Below are 19736 nucleotides of genomic sequence, written 5' to 3' on the forward strand. Positions count from 1 at the left end.
CTGCTTACTATATCTTCTATCTGTAATATATTGGAAAGGTATATCCAATCCTTTCCAAAAAGAGAATCTAGCAAGAGACCGACTAGAAAGCCAGTCACTATAGCCAGCCAGTACCTTTCACACACTTGCTTCCAGACAGACAGCTCACAAAAGGCAGAGTAAGGCTTCACACAGAACCTTATATGCTGTTTCTCTGTCCCTCCCCAGAGCACTGGGATTGGAAGAGACCTCGGGGACAGATCACAAACACTGACCAGCTACAGATGTAAATATTAGAGCAGTCCCTCCCCCTCTGAAACACTCCAAAATGTCCAAAACATTTCAGATGGTTTTGTTCTGTTTCATTTCAGATTTGGTGTTTCAGGTGCCAAAAAACAGGCTGAAACACCTCCAAAATGAAGCAGCTGCCAAAATTTCATAGCCCCAGTATTTGTCTCCACATCCCCAGCTATATAACAGACACTATGCTTCTCCTTTGCATAAGGGAAAATGAGCAGAGCTGGCTGAAAGTAGGATTTCCAGGTCACCAGAAGGCTTTTTTTTAAACTCAATTTCTACATGAATATTTTCAAAACTGTCCTGCAAACTGGACCCTGCAGGTGCTTGATGAATTTGACATTCTTGTTAGTATCACTATTTCAGCAGTGGGAAGACTCTTATCATCCCAGGATTTCACTGAGAAGGCCCATTGGGTAGCCCCAGCAATGAGGCACACTTACCAAGCCCATCCTGCAGCTTTCATTGTGCCCGACCTGGGGGAGACCTGTGGGAATCCAGGTCGGGTTTCATCAGAAGTTCTTCAAACTCATGAGGTTTCAAAAGGTTCTGTTCAGTGAAAACATGTCCCAGCAGCTCCAGCTGTGAGGCCTCACATATTAATACCTTTAAAGTACTATTGGTATGTAGATACTTGTGTATTAACTGCAGAGAGCCATTATTAACCGGAAGTAATGGAGGTAAAGGTGCATTTAGATGGGATGGCAGGGAAAATAGCCTTATATTGGCTATGGAACAAAGCCCAAAGGTAAGTGAGGGGCTCTCTATGACCAGAGACCCCAAAGGAGAAGGCAGCAGTTGGCTGGACAAACTAAGAATTCTGCATTTGTGAAAAGGAATGGAGGCACTGAGAATTTCCAGCAGTGTCCATTACCTTCCCTCCTTTCCCCAAACTGCTCTGATTTCTCAGCTTGAGCAAGAGATAGCCATGGCTCCTGCTTATTGATGTTGGGTGACGTTTTCTTAACGAGAGTAGAAGGTCTCTACAACAGCCATTGGGACCCCTAACAAGGAGAGTACCCTTCACACCAAGACATATGGTGCCCTTGATTTCACTGGTTGTGAAGACTAGAGAGCTTCTTGGAGAATGCCTCAACACTAAAGCACCAGAGGCTATGCATCGGGCTGTCACTGCTTTCCTTTTGTTGGCATGTTGCATGAGGCAATTACACACAGGTAAGCTGGTTGACAGCTTTCTGTGCTTTGTACTTTATGTTCAAAGTAAACAGCTATTCTGGTTGGTGCACTTTAACTCCAACGGCTGGAGGCATTAGTGAAGATAGGTGCTCCTTTGGGACCGATTTCACTCCAAAGTTTTGGCCCTGTTCAATGCAGTCTCTGACTTCCTTGTTTAAGGATGTGTTGAAGGGTAAATTACCAGGAGGGGCCTCTAGCTCCGAGCCCCAGGTCTCCAAGACAGGCAAGTGGTTTGAGGGAAGGCTAATAAGATCTGTGCGCTCACCATGCACCCCATTCATGCCTTTGGAATCAAATCCCCAATTTCCCCCCTTCCCTCCCACCTAGCTCCTGTGAACATCCCTAGCACAGTTAAAGCAGATCAGACCAATGCTATTGTGCTGCTTTCCCTGGGGGATACTGATGCACTTCACAATGCCTCAGGCCCAGCCCACATGCAGAAAGGGAAAAGTAGCAGTTTAGAGTGAATCGCAGAACTTCCTTTCAGCCAAGCTGGGGCTGCCACAGTATGAGGGGAATGCAGTGGCAGAAGGCTAAGGAAGTGGGGAAAATGCTCAAAGGCCCTTAAATTTCTCAGGAACACAAGCCATGTAGATTTGCACTAGGATTCCTGTTGCTGAATCATGAGGACAGCTTGAGGTCTGCTGCGAGTCCTACAACTAACAGCACACTGGCTCTGAACTGCTGCTGAGAACAACTGGGGTGAGGGGGTTTTAGAGAATATGACAGGGGAGATGACAGCTGTCGGGGGGAGGGCCAGGCAAGGGAGGAAAATATTGAATTACATTGAGCCTAGGCATGAGAGAAAGGGCCTGAGGGAAGATGAGGCTACTGCTTCTGAGCCTACCACAGGAACCAAGCTCACCATGCCAGGGCACAGAGCAGTTAATACTGAGCCTGGCCAAGCTACAGTTCAAATCTGTGACCTCACAGCCTGCCCCAAGGAACCCTTCATGTGGTCCAGGGCATAGGCCAATTGCCTAATCAGACACTTCTGCGCTCCCAGACCATGTCAAAGCAGCCACAGCTCAGCCCAGGGTAGCAATGCAATGGCAGCTTTTATTAAATGCTTTCCAGATCCTGCATAGAAAATACATGAAAGGTTATTAAAAAAAAAAAAAGAAAAATCACAAGAACCATCGTAAGGCATAAAAAAGAGCTACTGTTTGTTGTATCCTTGCCCTGCAACAGCAGGCTCCTCCTAACATAGGACAGCACCTTTTAAGGTGGGGATGGGGATCACCAACCTGCAGCAAAGTAGGGCCTGGAAGTTGCTCCTCTTCACTTTGGATGTACAGCCTGAAAGGACAGCATAGTCCACACTGCTCTCAGCGTCCTGGTGACATGGAGCTGCAGATGGTATGTCTGGTTCAATGGAGAGGACAGCATTGCCATCCCATGGGAGTTGGTTACAGCCTATGGAGCAGCTGCCAAAGTAGCCTTTGATCAGGTCAAATCTGGGTGCCCCTCCCTGCAGCCAGGCCTGGCTTGTGCTCCTGCCCTTTTGGTGTCAGCTGGAATCCCCAGTTCTGCTTCCATGTTACAAGCCCCAGAGGGGAGGCAGCAGGAGAGACAACTATAAATATTCCCAAACCCATCCCTCATACAGAGAGAGAAAGATTACCAATACCGTGGCTCAGTCAGTTGCCATATTTGTTAGTGCAGCAACAGGACCTCCCCATAGCACACTGCTCATGCTCCAGCCCTATGAAATAAAGCTGGTCAATCCCCTGTGGGGATCACAGTCTGTGGTCAGCCTGTCTCCAAGGACAAGACTCTGCTTTAGTGCACCAGCCAAAGAAGCACCTGGTTTGTCAGTCAGAGGGGTGTGCACTGGAGAGAGAAACCACCCCATACTTTCCTTTGTTGGGGAAGGGGGTATCAGGCAATGGGCAGCAAAAACCTTTTAAGCCTGCTTCTCAGAAATACTAGGAAGCCCTCAATGCCAACTGGGACTGGTTAGGGTATGGTGTGCTCATCCCTGCTGAACATCAGCCCCTAGCATTCTTAGAAGGTGCCCAACTCTATGACTCAAGTCATCTTTAGGTGGGTGCATGATAGGAGTAGAAGAATCTGCTTTCTCCCCAGGTTATAGCTAATTCAGGGTGTACATATCAGGGCAGAGAGGGGAGGAAAGCATGAGCCAGACAAACCCCACTGTGATGAGTGCTAAAGAAAGATGTGCTAGGAAGAGAACTAGGCTGTGGATCACAGCCGTGTCAGGTGAACAGTGTTTGAAACAATCAAACCTGCCAAACACACATGGGCTCCCTTCATCTCTGTTCTCTAGAACAGGAACAGAAAAAGAAAATGTGATTTACGTATAGGCTGCATTTACCAGTGTTTATACCTTCTGCAGCCCTCACAGGAGAGGTGCGATCTTGAGAAAGGTTGGGATACTGATAACCTCCCCTTCTGCACTCAAATGAGCAAATATTTAGTTCCAAGCAATAGAAGAAAAGAGAACAGAGTTTGATTGCAAAGGGGAGGGAGAGCTTGTCTTACAGCTCCTGGTTTGGGAGGTCAAAGACACCACATCACAGAAAAGCATCTGTTCCCTATCCTGACAGGAGGCTGCTTCTGAAACTGGAATTAGACACAAAGTGGGGGTGCATCACTCCCCCTTTAAAACTAAATCCTTCACTGCTTTGTTTCTATAGAAACATGATTCTCATTTTAGCTAGGAAAACCAAGGGAGAGATCTTCCAAGGCACCTGGAATCCCTCAAAAGCTTCAATGGTAGCTGTGCATTAATCTCCAATAAAAGCCACTTGCCTAAGGTTAAGCAGCAAGTGGCAAAACCAGACTTGAAATCCAAGAAGTCCTTGGAGGTCAGGTCTGGGCTCAGGTCACCTCTCTCCAAGGCAGACTAGCAGTTATGGGATGTTTGCCAGTAAGAACAGCTGCACTGCAATACAGAGGCAGGGATATTGGCAGTAGCAGCTTTGGAGCCTATGAACATCCATCTATCAACATTGTTGGCATCTCACTGCAGAATGCTATGAGCATCTGTCCAAATTTCTGGCTTCTCATGCCTCAACTAACGAATGTTAAAGGGTCCCAGAATGGAAAGTCTCCCAAAATCTCCCACTAATGTTAAAGGACAGGAATGGAAAGTATCCCAAAATCTCCTGCTAGTACCTCAGGGGACAAACATATACCCAATACTGGAAAACTACTGGAATCAGCACAGGTGGGTGTTGAGCCTCTCTTGATAGCAGTGTGCCTGGGAAGTCCTAGACTGACAAGGCTCTGGAAACTAATGGGCTCCATTTAGCATGTCACATGGCAGAGAGAGCACAGGGTGCAACTCTACAAGCTTCCTTACATCACTCCCCATGTGCCTCAAATCTCAGCTTAGAGGACCTCTTCTCCTGGACAGGCAGCCCGGTTTCCAGTAAATGTTTAATCTCTACCTTCCTACCAAACCCCAACACCCTGGTGCCAACTGTGGTGGCTTTAATGCGTCCAGCAGAACTAGGCTGAAACTGCATTGGGACTTTTTGAGCTAAGTTCTTGAGTCTAGAAATCAACATGTGCTTTCAAAAACCTAAACAAAAATCTTTTCCACAAAGCAAATGCAGGAAGATGAAAAATCAGGCTGTGGCCCTGCTAAATGGTAAGCCACAGGAAATACACATCATTAGGTGTTACAGCCCATAGGATGATAGTATGGGCAGCCTGGGGGTATGACATACAGGGGAGCCATATCAGAAAGAACATTTGTAAAGAGCAACTTTTATACAAAAAGATAAAAATAAAATATTTCCACTGGAAAGCCCCTCCTTCCCACTTCCCCTCTCCATTCAGAGAACAGAAAACACATGATTAACAGACTGTTACAATGCACAGGCTGCACACACCATATTGCAACACTGCAAGTCTGTGTCAGAGTAGTTTGGTGCTCCTGAGAAGGAACAAACATCCAGAGAATCATACAGGTCCCTTTAAGAGTTCGGCCACACTAAAACATATCCTAAAATCCCCTTGACTCCTTTAGGCTTTATACTAAACAAAACCCCAGAGTTTACTTTTGAAAAAAGACAGAAAAGTCTGAGAAGTTTATAGATCCCAACGAGGATAGCTTTGTGCCCCAGAAAACTGCTCACCCACAAAGGGCTCAGAGTAAAAACTGCCTCAAAACTGTAGTGAAACAGACTTGTCCAGGCTGAGAGAAATACAGTGATTAGTATAAACAGCCATGAGTAAAACTGTAATGTTACATGTTTAAAAAGTCCCGAGAAGTAGATCATTAAGCTACTATTTATCTGAAAAGTGTTCTTTTAAACCTAAAATTCAGCCCTCTCACCCAGCCCTAGCTGACTAACATCCATACTGGAAGAACAGATTTGACATGGAAGTCTCCAAAAAGCACTTAACCAGAATCGACAGACATGGAGTCACAGCACCTGAACTTAAGAGTAATCAAGCCCCACACTGGAAGAAAAGGCCAGCATCTATTTTGTAAACATTACACTGCTTTGTTGCTACTCCAGGGCCTGTCAGCACAGGCTTGCTTTGCGTCTTCCCTGGCCTTGCTTCCACACAATGCTAATGAAGCAAACTCATGCTTAGGACAAAAGTAGCCAATCCCAGCAGCACCTTCAAATTAAAAAAAAAAAGTAAACCAATGAGAAGCAAGTGTAGAAGTCATTCCCCCATATGCAGTAGAAACTGGACTGGAAAACAACAGATGAGAAAGCCAGGTTGAAAAACCAGCACTGAAGAGAAATGGATATGACAGAATGCTTTCCCAGATGGATAGCTGGATAGACTAGTCAAGCCATAGAGAAAGCAGATTAGCAGAGTTCCCTATTTAATGTGATTGCTCTGAGCTGGATTAAAGAGCATTCTTTTTTGCCAGCTCACCTGATAGACCTGTTCCCATCTTTTGAGACTTTTCACCACAGCAGAGCACTCATGAGGCAGATGAGTGATCTCTCACAGCCGTGCAGAAAAGGAATGATCCACATCTGTATTTGGCCACCAGTACAAATATATTTCCTACAGAAAATGTACTGGGGTTCTCTTACACAAAGCTAAAAACCTGAAAGTGATCCATGTGTAATGTTAAAACATGCGTATAGTTCCCTTTACATCATTTCCCTAGGAATTTTGCCATCAGAACAGGGAGGTTAAGCTCCTTTAAAGCTATGGGAGGAATCTGGTCTCTTCAGCCAAAGTTGCTCTGTATGAAGTAACATGGTCTCCTGCCTAAAACAGGCATGTTCTTCTCAAAACCTTCTGTCATGATGTCATCATGATGGTGTGCACTACCACAACAGCGTCTGAGCTCTACTTGTAGTGAATCTTGGCAAACATACAAGGTCTTCACCATGATGATAGCAGCTAAACAATAAGTCTAACTTGGTACATTAGACAATGAAACATGAACACTGTAGGGTGTCCCCAGTAAAACAGTCTAATGATATCCCAGCTGAAGACAAAGAAGCTCCACTTATACTGGCATTCTGGAAACAACAGAAGTTGAATCAGTTTTTTCCTTTCCATTTTGGCTCAAAGAAAAAGCTACTCCCTTTCCTCCCAAAGGTGACAGCATCAACAGGCAAGTGGAAAGGAGTCAGGCCATCATATCCACAAAGATGGCATTGGCAGTGGTCTGTCCAAAGATGAAGGCTCCAAGGGTGACCATGAACACCCCATAGCTGACCAGTGCCCACCAGCTGTGGATACAGAACACAGGTTTATGTGCAATCTTAGAGAGGGAATCCCATTTCAACACAATGCCAGCAGCTCCCTACAAATGGGAACAAGGCCTGAATCATCTTGGAAAGAGAGGGGGGAAGGAGGGGGAGGAAGCACAAGATCAGTTCAAGTTACCTGGTTGATCTGCTTTCCTGGATTTCAGAAAGTTTGGCTTGAATCAAGCACAGTCCTAGTGGGAAGAGGGGGGCAAATAATGAGCAGCAAGGTAAATCACTCATCTCCAGTTAAAAGACCTGAGAACAAAGGTTAAAACAACCACACCCAGAGGAAGAGGGGTCACATGCACTACGAGCTACTGGAGAAACAAATGCCTCTATTTTTGCTCTCGACCTTTTCTAGTGAGTTAGAAGGTAATGAATGAGCTGCCCACCAAACACCTTCATTTTCCCAGTCTGGGAAATGGGTAAATAGCTCTCCAGCCAGGCTGCCAGTGATGTTGGTTAAGGGGAATGGAGAACTCCAACTCTCCTTTCCCAGAACACTGACGCTGCCATGCTCCCAGCCCTGGGTGGCCTACCAAGAGAATCCAGAGGCATAACCTGAACCTACAGGTGCATTCTGCTGCCAGACAGGGGAACTGATCAATTCAACCAGGCCACCCCAGCTGCCCCAATACACAGGATTGCATTCCCTTATCTAAGGGCACTCAGGAGTCCAGGGAAGTGTTCCATCCCTTCCAGCACTGTGTGCAAGTGAGACCCAGCTTGGAGGTGTGCTCAGGTCCTTCTCCTGCCTCACCACTCAGAGCAGCTTGGCTGGAAAACTCACTTTCCATTCCATTTAGATCCCACATGAAACTCCACCATGATCACCAATTCTGCGTTGCTTTGACAGCCATTTGGCTGACTTCACTGGGTGCCGGGGCCAACCCTTGCCTTGATGCTACTTCTAATGACTTGGGGTCCTGCCAGGGAAAGCCTGAGCATGACCTTAGGTTTCCTTTGTGGAGAATTCAGTCCTGAACAGCCCATCCTCCCCCTGAGAAGAGACTGTTTTTAACTGTTGCTCAGGATCATCACTATTGGCTTTTGGGATTGCTTTAATATCCTGCTGGTCCACGATCTTTTCCATAGAGCTTTGACACCCATGTAGACAGGATAAAAGGCAAATGCTATAATCTTCTGGTGCAGTGGTGTCCAACTCATCTAGCCTTGCAAATACAATCCAGCATGCTCAGCTGCATCATCTGGTCTATCTGGCTCCCCACAAGTCAGGAAATTTGGTGGCAGGACAGGCAATGGTAGCATTAATTCATGCTGGCACTGCTCCGCCACCATCAAGTTTCTGGACCCATGAGGAGTCCCATAGGCTAGGTGACAGCTCTATGGGCTATAGCTGGGTCACCCCCATTCTGGTGGGAACAAACATTTTGGAGAATTGATTCCTGGAGCATAAACCTCTGACTTCCACGTACACTGTAACAAATTTCCATTGATCAATGTGCTGAGTGACTTTTGACTGTCTGCAGCATAACTCAAGCACATGCGGCTGTACCTGGGAAGACAAATATGAAGCAGGCGGCCAGGCCCCCGATGACAGAGATGACCTTGCCAATGTCGGGGATGAACAAGGCCAGGAGGAGGGTCAGGAGAAACCAGCTGACTGTCTGGAACACACGCCGGCGCCTCTCAAGCACTACATCTTCCTCCACAGTTTCCCCCTTGTAGCGTAGCCAGAGACCCTCTATCACAGCCCTATATGGGAAGCAGAGATACAGGAGTAGCAAGGGACTTCCTCTGTGAATCCAGACTTTGGGCATCAACTCCCAGTTCCCTCAGTTCTGCTTAGTTAGCAGGCATGGTCTCCCAAGCAGCTGGAGCACTGCTTGCTCCATGCCAATCAGTCTGGGGAAGAGCTATTTCTGTTTACCAGCCAGAGGGCACAATCCACAAACTGCCTCCCACTCCTCTCACCTGCCACAGAAGTGCAGGATGGGGTAGGACGTCAGAACACACAGGATGATGAATGCACGAGCAATGGCAACTGGGATGTCGTTGGAGGGGTAGGTGAGGAGAATGTCTTGGTCCACAGCTGTTCCAAAGGTCAGGAAGCCACAGACACCTGGTGGAGAATCGTGAGCAGGGCAAGGATCTCAGCAACACATGGGGACTATGGGAAGGACTAAGGGGATATTGACCTTCAATTGACTGAATTCACTATCCAGCAAAGGGTGGGTAAACTAATCAGCAGGGCTGAAGTGCTAGACTTCAGAAAGGCTAACTTCAGTGTGCTCAGGAAATTAGTTAGTTTGGAGTTAAGGCTCAAGAGCATTGGTGAATGAGGGTCCAGGAAGGGTGGCCATTCTTCAAGGGAGTGATCCTACAGGTGCAGAAGACGACAATCCCATTGTGCATAAAAGGGGACAAAGGGGCCAAGAGCCCTCTTAGCTGAACAGGACAGTCTAGGAAAGCCTAAGGGCTGTGGAAACAGGGGACAGCTACCAAGGAGGAGTATACCTCCCTGGCTTGTACTTGCAGGGATTCAATTAGTTAGGAAGGCCAAAGCAGGATTAGAATTTAGGCTGGTGACAAAAATTAAGGACAACAAAAAGTCCTTATTTGGGTCCAAGATGCACATGGGTCATCAGTGTGACAAAGTGATCAATAAGGCTAACGCACTTTATCATTTATTAGCAGATGCATGATAAACAGGTCCAGGGAGGTGATGCCTCCCCTCTATGCAGCACTGGTCAGGCCACAGTTGGAGTACTGCATCCAGTTTTGGGCACCACACTTCAAGAGGAATGCGGCGAATCCTGAGAGGGTTTAGAGGAGGGCGCTCGTATGGTTAGGGGCCTGCAGGCAAGGCCCTACGAGGAGAGACTGAGGGACCTAGATCTCTTCAACCTTCGCAAGAGAAGGCTGAGAGGTGATCTTGTGGCTACCTATAAGTTCAGAAGAGGGCAGCAGGGAATAGGAGATGCTGTATTTACTAGAGCACCCCCTGGAGTAACTAGGAACAATGGCCACAAATTGACGGACAGCAGATTTAGGCTGGACATTAGAAAGAACTTCTTCATTGTAAGGGTTACCAGAATCTGGAATGGGCTTCCAAGGGAGGTGGTGCTCTACCCTACCCTGGGGGTCTTCAAGAGGAGACCAGACAAGCACCTAGCTGGGGTCATCTGACCCCAGTGCTCTTTCCTGCCCAGGGCAGGGGGTTGGACTTGATGACCTACTGAGGTTCCTTCCGATCCTAACATCTATGAATCTATAAGGAGGTGGCTGTGTTCACCCTTGGGGCCTAAACCGCAGGTGTGCTAGGGGGACAGAGACTGGGGTAGGAAGGCTGACTGTGCAGAACCTGCAGCTCCCCAGGGGGCCAGCCTTTCAGGAATTGGCCATAAGACATCTTACAGACACACTGGCCCCCAGATCTCTCCTATAGGGACTCACAGGCTGAAGGGCAACTCACAGCTCCTCCAGTCAGTCTACTAGGAGAACATGCTGCAGGAGCCACGGCTGGGTGTGGTGGGCACCATGCAGAATGGGAGGCCATTGCTCCTACCTGTCCCTGTGTAGACAAAGAGAGCAATGACCATGGCTGCCGTCACCACAGCCCCCCAGGTCTTCACCTCAGGCTGCTTCATGCTGTTGAAGACAGGCACACTGCTCACATGGCACTGGCAGAGAGAAAGAGAGAGGAGACAGAATGCATGGGGCTACTGGCACAAGCTCTCTGTGCTCTGCCAGGACTCATGTACAGAGACTTAGGGGAAAGGGTGCGGAGAAAAAAAAAAAAAGACTCAAGGGAGCAAGCAGCCCTTCCACACCCCATACGTTATTGGGGGGGGAAACGGTAGCAGGGAATAACAGTTAAAAAGCCACCTGGCTTTATCTGTGGACAAAGACAGGAGGAGTCCACATCCCACATGCTCCTCAAGCTAAGCCTAAAATTTATTCCCAGGCACCACACTGCACAAAACCAGGCCTTGTGCTGGCCCTGATGGGCATGAGGCACTGTTGCAAAAAACTGATACAATGGTGAAGCTGACCTTCCTCAGCTGCCATTGCTCAGCCGGATGATTCCAGGAGCCCCAGGGAGTCTATGCCAGGGCACCATTCAACAAGCAGGAGGCTCAGCTGGGAGACTTCTTCCTTCAGCTGGATAAGAATTATTCATCTAGAAGGTGCAGCAGATAAGTCTGAAAATCCTGTTGCAGTGGGTATAGTTCGGAGCAACTAAAATTGAACTAGAGGGAAGCTGTTGGCTGAACTTCCAGACCAACATCTTAAAAGGGAAGTAGCAGAAGTTAAATTACTTGGGACAATTAGACCTGGGCTGAACACAAGGCTTGATAATGTCTCCTAAGAAACAACCCAGCACTGTTTTCAAGAAGGGACCCTCTGGAGCACAATAAGCCAGTCCCATCTCTAGCTTCTACCATTTTGAGAATCCCGTTTGTTTCCCTTGTGTCCTTCTTTTCTGGTCTTTATTCCGTACCATGCTCCAGCCCAGTGTTACAGCCAGACCAAGGTGCAGTATGGGGCAAGCTGAAACAATCCCAAAAAGAAGCCAAACTGGATTGTCATTTCCTGGTCCTAACACATCCTCTCTGTTCATCTGGTTTTTCTGGGAGCAGCTTTACCTGGAATCCAAAGCAGATGGTGGGCAGGGCGTTGAACACAGCCATCCAGGTGGAAGGACTGTGGAGAAGAAACAGTTCACTCAAGTAATTGCTGGCATTGAGACTACATTTAAGCAATAGACCCCAGCAGCTCACGCTAGAGGGCATTGGGGGTGGAAAGGGGTGGTGCTCTGTACTGTAGGTCTGCATGCACATAGTAGCCAGTATTTCACCCAATCATTTCTGGATGCCCAACTCGAAACGCTTTGAAGGGGCTGGAGTCTAAGGAAGTGGGCAACATCCATTCACCAAAAATCTGGTCTCTGTAAAAGGTAAATACCCTTCCCTCCAAAACACTGGTTTTAAAAGCCTGTCAGTCAGTTTAAAATCTCAGCCTGTGCTTTCCCCTTTTAACCCCACACTGCTTGCCTGCAAAAAAAAAAAATCTAGAAAACAGTAACCATGTCTCTTGAAGTGTGCTTTCAAGAAAAAAAAAATCAGAATGGATGATATATCTAAATCATAGAGATACAGAACTCCCATTTTCTGGCATATGCCTAAAGGGAATACTTAAAGTAGAGGGGTCAACCTTTTTGATAGGCACGCCACACTCTAGCCACCCCCACCAAATGCTGCCCTGCTCTCCTTCAATCTGCTGCTCTGCTTTCTGTCCTATCTGCCACTATGCTGCCTGTCCAGTCCCCCGTCTGCTGCATGCCATGCAAAGGCTGCCTGTATCACTTGGGGCATGCATGCCATCGGCTGGCTTTGACTTAAAGGATGAGACTGACAATTTAATCAACCCACATTGGAACTAGCAGAGACATCAGGACTGAAACCATGAATGCTTCAAGAAACAGGAAAGCTTTCAAATGGTTACAAGTGAGCATAATTTCAGTACTGTCTTATTGCCAAGGTGGGAAAAAACACACACCATGCCAAGACTTGATTCAAGGGGAAGGTCGCCATCTAGTGGCTCATCAGAGAGCAAGCTCTGTCCCACAGACATCTCAAACTACATAGATTATACAGTCGGAAGGGACCCAATGGAACATCATGTCCGACCCCCTGTCCCTGGCAGAAAAGAGGACCGAGGTTAGACAACCCCAGCCAAGTGACTGTCAAGCCTCCTCTTGAAGACCTTCAAGTTAGGTAAGAGTACCACCTCTCGTGGAAGCCCATTCCAGACTCTGGTCACCCTTATTGTAAAACATTTCTTCCTAACGTCTAACCTAAGTCTACTCTCCACTAGTTTGCACCCATTATTCCTAGTTACTCCCTGGGGAACTCTGGTAAACAGAGCATCCCCAATTCCCTGCTGTCCTCCCCTGATAAATTTATAGGTGGCTACAAGGTCACCCCTCAGCCATCTTTTGTACAGGCTGTAGAGATCCAGATCTCTTAACCTCTCCTCATAGGGTCTTTCACCACTCAGCATACAGAGAAATTTAACCACCAAAGACTAATAGCAGTATTCTTCTCTGGTAAGGCAGAAGCATTTTTAGTTAAATTACACTTCCATTCTTTCCTTGTATTATTAATATCTAAACTCTGAGCTATGAGTCATTTTGTCCACTGACAGGACTCTCAAAGGGGGGCAGGAATTGGGGACCCCCACACCTGTCCTGCAGGCACCCCCACCTTAGGGCCCTGGAGGCGCAGGTGAGGGAGCTCCAGGAGGAGGTTAGCAGGCTGAGGGGAATCAGGGAGGCGGAGGATAAAGTTGATGGTTATTTCCCTTCCCTGCAGAGCCATGCACCCAAAGAAGAAGCACCCAGGGAGGTGCCCTCCACTGCAGAGTGGCAGATGGTCACATCCAGAACCAGGGCTGCTCACAGCAAAGCAGTACCAGTTCCTCCAGTCTGGCTGGAGAACAGGTACGAGGCCCTGGCGGCACTGCAGGAGAAGGAAGGAGAGGAGGAAACCTCCGGAGAGGAGGCAACTCCACACTCCAAACAGGCCGAAGGAGCTAAGCACACCTCCGGAGGAGGAAACATCGAGTGATCATCATAGGCAACTCCATCCTAAGAGGTATGGAGGGTCCCATCTGTCACCAGGACCCCTCAACATGCAAGGTCTACTGCCTACCTGGAGCAAAGATTCAGGATGTGACAGGGATGATCCAGGCTGTGATCCAGCCCACCGATTACTACCCCATGGTCCTAATCCATGTGGGTATTAATGATGCGGCCAGGAGAAGCCCTGATCACCTGATGATGGACTACCATGCTCTGGGGGGTGTGCTGAGGGAGATAGGGGCACAGGTGGTATTCTCTTTGGTCCTACCAGCGAGCGGACATGGAAGACAACACAAGACCTGCATCAGAGAGACCAACTAGCAGCTTTGGGAATGGTGTCTCGAGGCACACTTCGGCTTCCTAGACAACGACCTGCACATCAGGATGAGAGACATGCTCGGGTGGGATGGGCTTCACCTTTCCCCCAAAGATAAGCATGTGTTCTCTTCTAGGTTGGCTGATCTCCGCTGGTGGGCTTTATACTAGGCTCATTGGGGGAAGGGGAAGATGAGGGTAGAGGAAGCCTTGAACCACTAAATCAAGCAGCACCCACAAGAACAGCTCAGCCTAGACCAACGACGAGCAGAACAAATACTCAGGTAAGCAACAGGGGCCAGGGCAGTACTGAGATTAGGGAGCCAGTGCACACATTTTCAGGAGGCCTCAAATGCCTCTACACAAATGCATGCAGTATGGGGAACAAGAAGGAGGAACTTACCCTCCTGCTAGCTGACACCAACCCAGAAATAGTGGGGCTCAAGGAAACATGGTAGGACCCAACACACAACTGGACGGTGAATATCAAGGGCTATAGGCTGTACAAGAGGGATAGAACAGGGAGGAAAGGCGAGGGTGTGGCACTCTACGTCAAGGAGGAATACACATCCTCATCAAGTAGCACAAGGTCAGAGAAGGGGCACACGGAAGTGCTCTGGGTTAGAATACAAGGAAGTCGAGGGGAAAGGGACTTAACAGTGGGGGTCTACTAGAGACCACCCAAACAAGGGGAAGAGCTAGACCAGGACCTCTTAAGTCAGCTCACAGAGGTAGTCAGGTCAAAGGCCGTGGTTATCATGGGTGATCTGAACTTTCCAGACATCTGCTGGGAAGAGCAGTCAGCCAGGTCTGACCGCTCCCATAGGTTCCTAGCCCAAATGCAGGACCACCATCTAACCCAGGAGTTGCACAGCCCCACGGGGGGAGACACCTTGTTGGATCTGGTGTTGGCCACGGGCAATGACGTGGTGAGGGGGCTGCAGGTGCTCAACCACCTGGGCGACAGCAATTGCCTGCTGGAATTCACCATCCAGAGTAAGGTGGCAGCAAGGCAGCAGCCCTGGACTTCAGGAGGGTGGACTTCAATGAGGTAAGGAGAATAGTCAGGGAGGTACTGAGGTCCTGGAGGGGAGGGGAGTCAGGTGTCCAAGAAGAGTGGTCGTTCCTTAAGGAGACAATCCTCTAAGCCCAAAGGGAGGTAATCCCAACACGCATCAAAGGAGGCAAGAGGGCGCAAAAGCTCCTACGCCTCACCAAAACCAAATGGGAACATCTTCTAGCTAAAATGGAGGTATACACCCAATGGAAGGAAGGGGCCATCACCAGGGAGGACTATACCTCAGTCACTTGGGGATTCAGAGGGCAGTCAGGAAGGCCAAGGCGGGGATGGAACTGGGACTAGCTACCCAGATCAAGGACAACAAGAAGTCCTTTTTTAAATACATATGCAGCAAAATGAAGGTACCAGGTAATGTGGGGCCTCTGCAAGACACGCTAGGAAATCTGGTTGTCACACCAGACGACAAAGCTAACCTATTTAACAATTTCTTTGCCTTCGTTTTCCTGAGCAGGGACCGGATCAGCCCCCTCACTGGGACCCCTTCAGGCCCCAGGGGAGGCGCACCTAGGCCAAGGGTCAGTGAGGATCTTCCAGAGGGACTGGATGTATTTAAATCAGCTGGTCCTGAGGATCTCCACCCCAGAGTGCTGAGGGAATTAGCGGAGGTCATTGTGGGACCCCTGGCACAGCTTTACAAACACTCATGGTGCTCTGGTGATGTGCCGAAGGACTAGAAAAGGGCCAATGTGGTTCTTATTTTCAAAAAAGGGAAGGAGGACGACCCAGGAAACTATAGCCCTGTTAGTCTTACCTTGATCCTGGGGAAGTTTTTTGAGAGAATTATCCTGGCACATGTCTGCGAGGGGCAACCAACATGGGTTCATTAGAGGCAGGTCCTGTCAGACCAACCTGGTGGCTTTCTATGACCAGGTCACAAAATCCTTAGATGCAGGTGTTGCGGTGCACGTAGTCTTTCTCGACTTTAGGAAGGCCTTCGACACGGTCTCTCACCCCACTCTCAATAAAAAACTAGGTGACTGTGTTGTCGACACCCACACAGTCAAATGGGTCGCCAACTGGCTGGAGGGCCACACCCAGAGAGTGGTGGTGGATGGGTCATTTTCAACCTGGAGGGGTGCGGGCAGTGGTGTCCTTAAGGGCTCGGTCCTTGGGCCCGCACTGTTCAACATTTTCATCAGTGGCTTGGACAAGGGGGTAAAAAGCACCCTGTTCAAATCTGCAGATGACACTAAGATGGGGGGGGAGTGGGCACTCTAGAAGGGAGAATAGGCTACAATCGGACCTATACATGTTACAGGGGTGGGCAGATGAGAACCACAGAATCATAGAAGTCGGTTTGGAAGGGACCTTATAGATCTTCAGGTCCGACCCCCGACCTAGCCGGGAGAAAAACTGGGCTCAAATGAGTCCAGCCAGGCAGGCATCAAACCTCTTCTTAAAGACCCCCAGGGTAGGAGCCAGCACCACTTCCCTTGGAAGTTGGTTCCAGATCCTAGCCGCCCAAACTGTGAAGTAGTTCTTGCGGATGTCTAATCTAAACCTACTCTCCAGTAACTTGTGTCCATTATTCCTTGTTATGCCAGGGGGCGCTAGGGGAAACAGTGTCTCTCCCAAACCCTTCTGGTCCCCCCTAGTGAGTTTATAGACGGTCACGAGGTCCCCCCTCAGCCTTCTCTTGTAAAGGCTGAACAGGTTTAGGTCCCGCAGTCTTTCATTGTAGGGTCTGCCCTGTTGTCCCCAGATCATGCGAGTGGCCCTCCTCTGGACCCTCTCAAAGTTGTCCACATCCCTCCTGAAGTGGGGCGCACAGAACTGGACACAGTACTCCAGCTGTGGCCTGACCAGCATCGTATAGAGGGAGAGGATCACCTCCTTGGCTCTACTTGAAATGCATCTGTGGATGAACGACAAGGTCCAGTTAGCCCTGCCAGCCGTGACCTCGCATTGTCGGCCCATGTTCATCTTAGAGTCAATAATTACTCCAAGATCCCTTTCTGCCTCCGTGCTCTCAAGAAGAGAGTTTCCTATTCTATAAGTGTGCTGCTGGTTTCTACTGCCCAAGTGCAGCACCCTGCACTTGTCAGTATTGAAACGCATCCTGTTTATGTTAGCCCACCCCTGTAACCTATCCAAGTCTTGCTGCAATCTTTCCTTCCCACCTCACCCCAAATTTTGGTATCATCAGCAAATTTAAACAGGTTGCTTTTCTTCATCATCGATTTGGACGATGGGGTGATATTGAACAGCACAGGCCCAAGGACTGAGCCCTGGGGGTCTCTGCTGCCCACTTCCCACTAGGTTGAATATGACCCATCCACCACCACCCTCTGAGTATGACCCTTGAGCCAATCTGCAATCCATCTGACTGTGTAGGCATCAAGGCCACAGTCGCCTAGTTTTTTAATGAGGATGGGGTGGGAGACAGTGTCAAAGGCCTTGCTGAAGTCTAGAAAGACTACAACCACGGTGACACCTGCATCCATTGCCTTTGTGACCTGATCATAAAAGGCAATCAGGTTGGTCTGACATGACCTGCCCCTAATGAAATCGTGCTGGTTGCCCTTGAGCATCATCCCTAAAGCCGGCCCATCACAGATGTGCTCCTTGAGGATCTTCTCAAAGAGTTTCCCTACGATTGGGGTAAGACTGACAGGCCTATAGTTGGCCGGGTCCTCTCTCTTCCCTTTTTTGAAGATGGGGACCACGTTAGCGATCTTCCAATCATCTGGCACCTGGCCCGAGCACCACGAGCACTTGTAAAGCCATGCCAAGGGCCCTATAATAACCCCAGCTCCCTCAACACCCTGGGGTGGAGAGCATCTGGACCCGTTGACTTGAACACGTCCAGCCCCTCCAGAAGCTCTCTAACCCGGTCCTCCACACCCTGAGGTCTGGAGGCATTCCCCTCAAGTCTGTCTTGCATCACAGTGGGGATGGGACAGGCTATGAGAATAGGATGGGATTCAGCACTGACAAGTGCAAGGTGCTACACCTGGGGAGGAAGAACCAACAGCATACCTACAGGCTGGGGAACTCCCTTCTCATCAGTGCAGGGGCAAAAAAGGAACTTGGAATCATTACTGATACCAAAATGAATATGGGCCGACAGTGCGGAGGTGCGGTCAGGAAGGCCAACCGCACCTTGTCATGCATCCACAGATGCATCACAAGCAGGTCCAAGGAGGTGATACTACCCCTCTATGCGACACTGGTCAGGTCACAGTTGGAGTACTGTGTCCAGTTCTGGGTGCCGCACTTCAGGAGGGATGTGGACAACATGGAGAGGGTCTAGAGGAGGGCCACCACATGATCAGGGGGCAGCAGGGCAGGCCCTACGAGGACAGGCTACGGGACCTGAACCTGTTCAGCCTCCACAAGAGAAGGCTCAGGGGGGATCTAGTGACCTGTTACAAACTAGTCAGAGGGGACCAGCAGGCTTTAGGGGAATCCCTGTTCCCCTGAGCACTACCAGGAGTGACTAGAAATAACAGTCACAAGCTGGCAGAGGGTAGATTCCGACTAAACATCAGAAGGAGCCACTTCACTGTCAGGGTGGCTAGGATTGGGAACCAACTTTCAAGCGAAGTGGTACTGGCTCCTACCTGGGGGGTCTTTAAGACTAGGCTAGACGAATACCTTGCTGGGGTCGTTTGACCCCAGTACTCTTTCCTGCCATGGCAGTGGGTTGGACTTGATGACCTGCTCAGGTCCCTTCTGACCCTACCAACTATGAAACTATGAAAGCTCACATGCCTGGTAATCAGTTTCTGTTTTTATGTATTCTGAATAACCATGTTTAGGTCCAACTGACACCCTGTGGGGTCACGCCAACCCTCAGGATCTCAGTACTGTGCTGTTAGACAGGAAGCCATGGTGTACAATTGCACATGCACACATTCAAAAATCAAATTCAGTGCATACACACACACTAGGCACATACACACACTCTAGGTTCATGCACCCCCACCAGACGTGTGCACACATGCTACCAATCTAGGAATGTACACACAGAGACAATGGCAGCAGGGGCTAAAGAGGCTTGGTGCAGGCACTGAAGTCTGGGAGGAGAGAGATAAGAGTACAGATTGGAGGAGGAAATATGCAGGTGATAGCTACCTATCCCAGGCTGAAAATGGGTCCTCGATGGCCAGTCAGGGTTTTCTTCAGCTTGGTGTTGTCCAGAGGGGGTTCGCCAGCAGGGCATCTGGGGTGGATAGGCAGCGTGCCATGAAGCTGGTCCGGTCCAGATGGAAATGGCATTCCCAGGAGTCAGTCTTCACGACCCCTTTTTATGGGGCGGACTACCTCTGATCTCCTTGGGGAGGGCCTGTCCAGGCAACGTCAGTCCTGTTCCAGAGGGCTCCAGGTATTCTTACTAAGCATGTGCAGCTTGGACAATGGTGGGTTGCCTCATCTTTTGTTTCTTGAATGCTGAGGATGGCTCCAAGGACTGGGTCATTGGTCCAGGTATTGGTGTTGATGGTTTGGTCATTCAGAGGGAGCTATTTTTAGACCTATTGCCATTGTCTCTCAAGCACCCTCATTCATCCCTATTCATTCAAGAACCATGTTACATAGGAAGGGTAGTATGAGT

General features: G+C 49.0%; 1 protein-coding gene and 1 long non-coding RNA gene across 3 annotated transcripts in view; one reads left to right on the plus strand and one right to left on the minus strand.

Moving 5' to 3' along the window:
* Positions 1–18235, plus strand: part of LOC109310442 — a 23773-nt gene extending 5538 nt beyond the window's left edge. The window contains exon 3 of the long non-coding RNA XR_002101205.1: positions 18156–18235. This is a non-coding gene — a long non-coding RNA (uncharacterized LOC109310442). The remainder of the gene's footprint in view (positions 1–18155) is intronic.
* Positions 2537–19736, minus strand: part of SLC38A7 (solute carrier family 38 member 7) — a 25702-nt gene continuing 8502 nt past the window's right edge. The window contains exons 6-12 of one of the 2 annotated variants that reach the window (XR_002101204.1): positions 11789–11846; positions 10708–10822; positions 9114–9261; positions 8695–8894; positions 7315–7369; positions 6343–7157; positions 2537–2772 (exon numbers count right to left, since the gene is read on the minus strand). Coding sequence is in view for 1 of the 2 variants with exons in the window: in XM_019535574.1 (XP_019391119.1) it covers positions 7055–7157; positions 7315–7369; positions 8695–8894; positions 9114–9261; positions 10708–10822; positions 11789–11846 (679 nt within the window). In the remaining variant the exon portion in view is untranslated. Of the gene's footprint in view, positions 2773–5191; positions 7158–7314; positions 7370–8694; positions 8895–9113; positions 9262–10707; positions 10823–11788; positions 11847–19736 lie in introns of those variants that run through there. The other variant, XM_019535574.1, reaches the window with a different exon arrangement.

Source organism: Crocodylus porosus, unplaced genomic scaffold (genome assembly GCF_001723895.1).
Source record: "Crocodylus porosus isolate Cpor-Errol unplaced genomic scaffold, CroPor_comp1, whole genome shotgun sequence".
Classification (NCBI taxonomy): Eukaryota; Metazoa; Chordata; order Crocodylia; family Crocodylidae; genus Crocodylus; species Crocodylus porosus.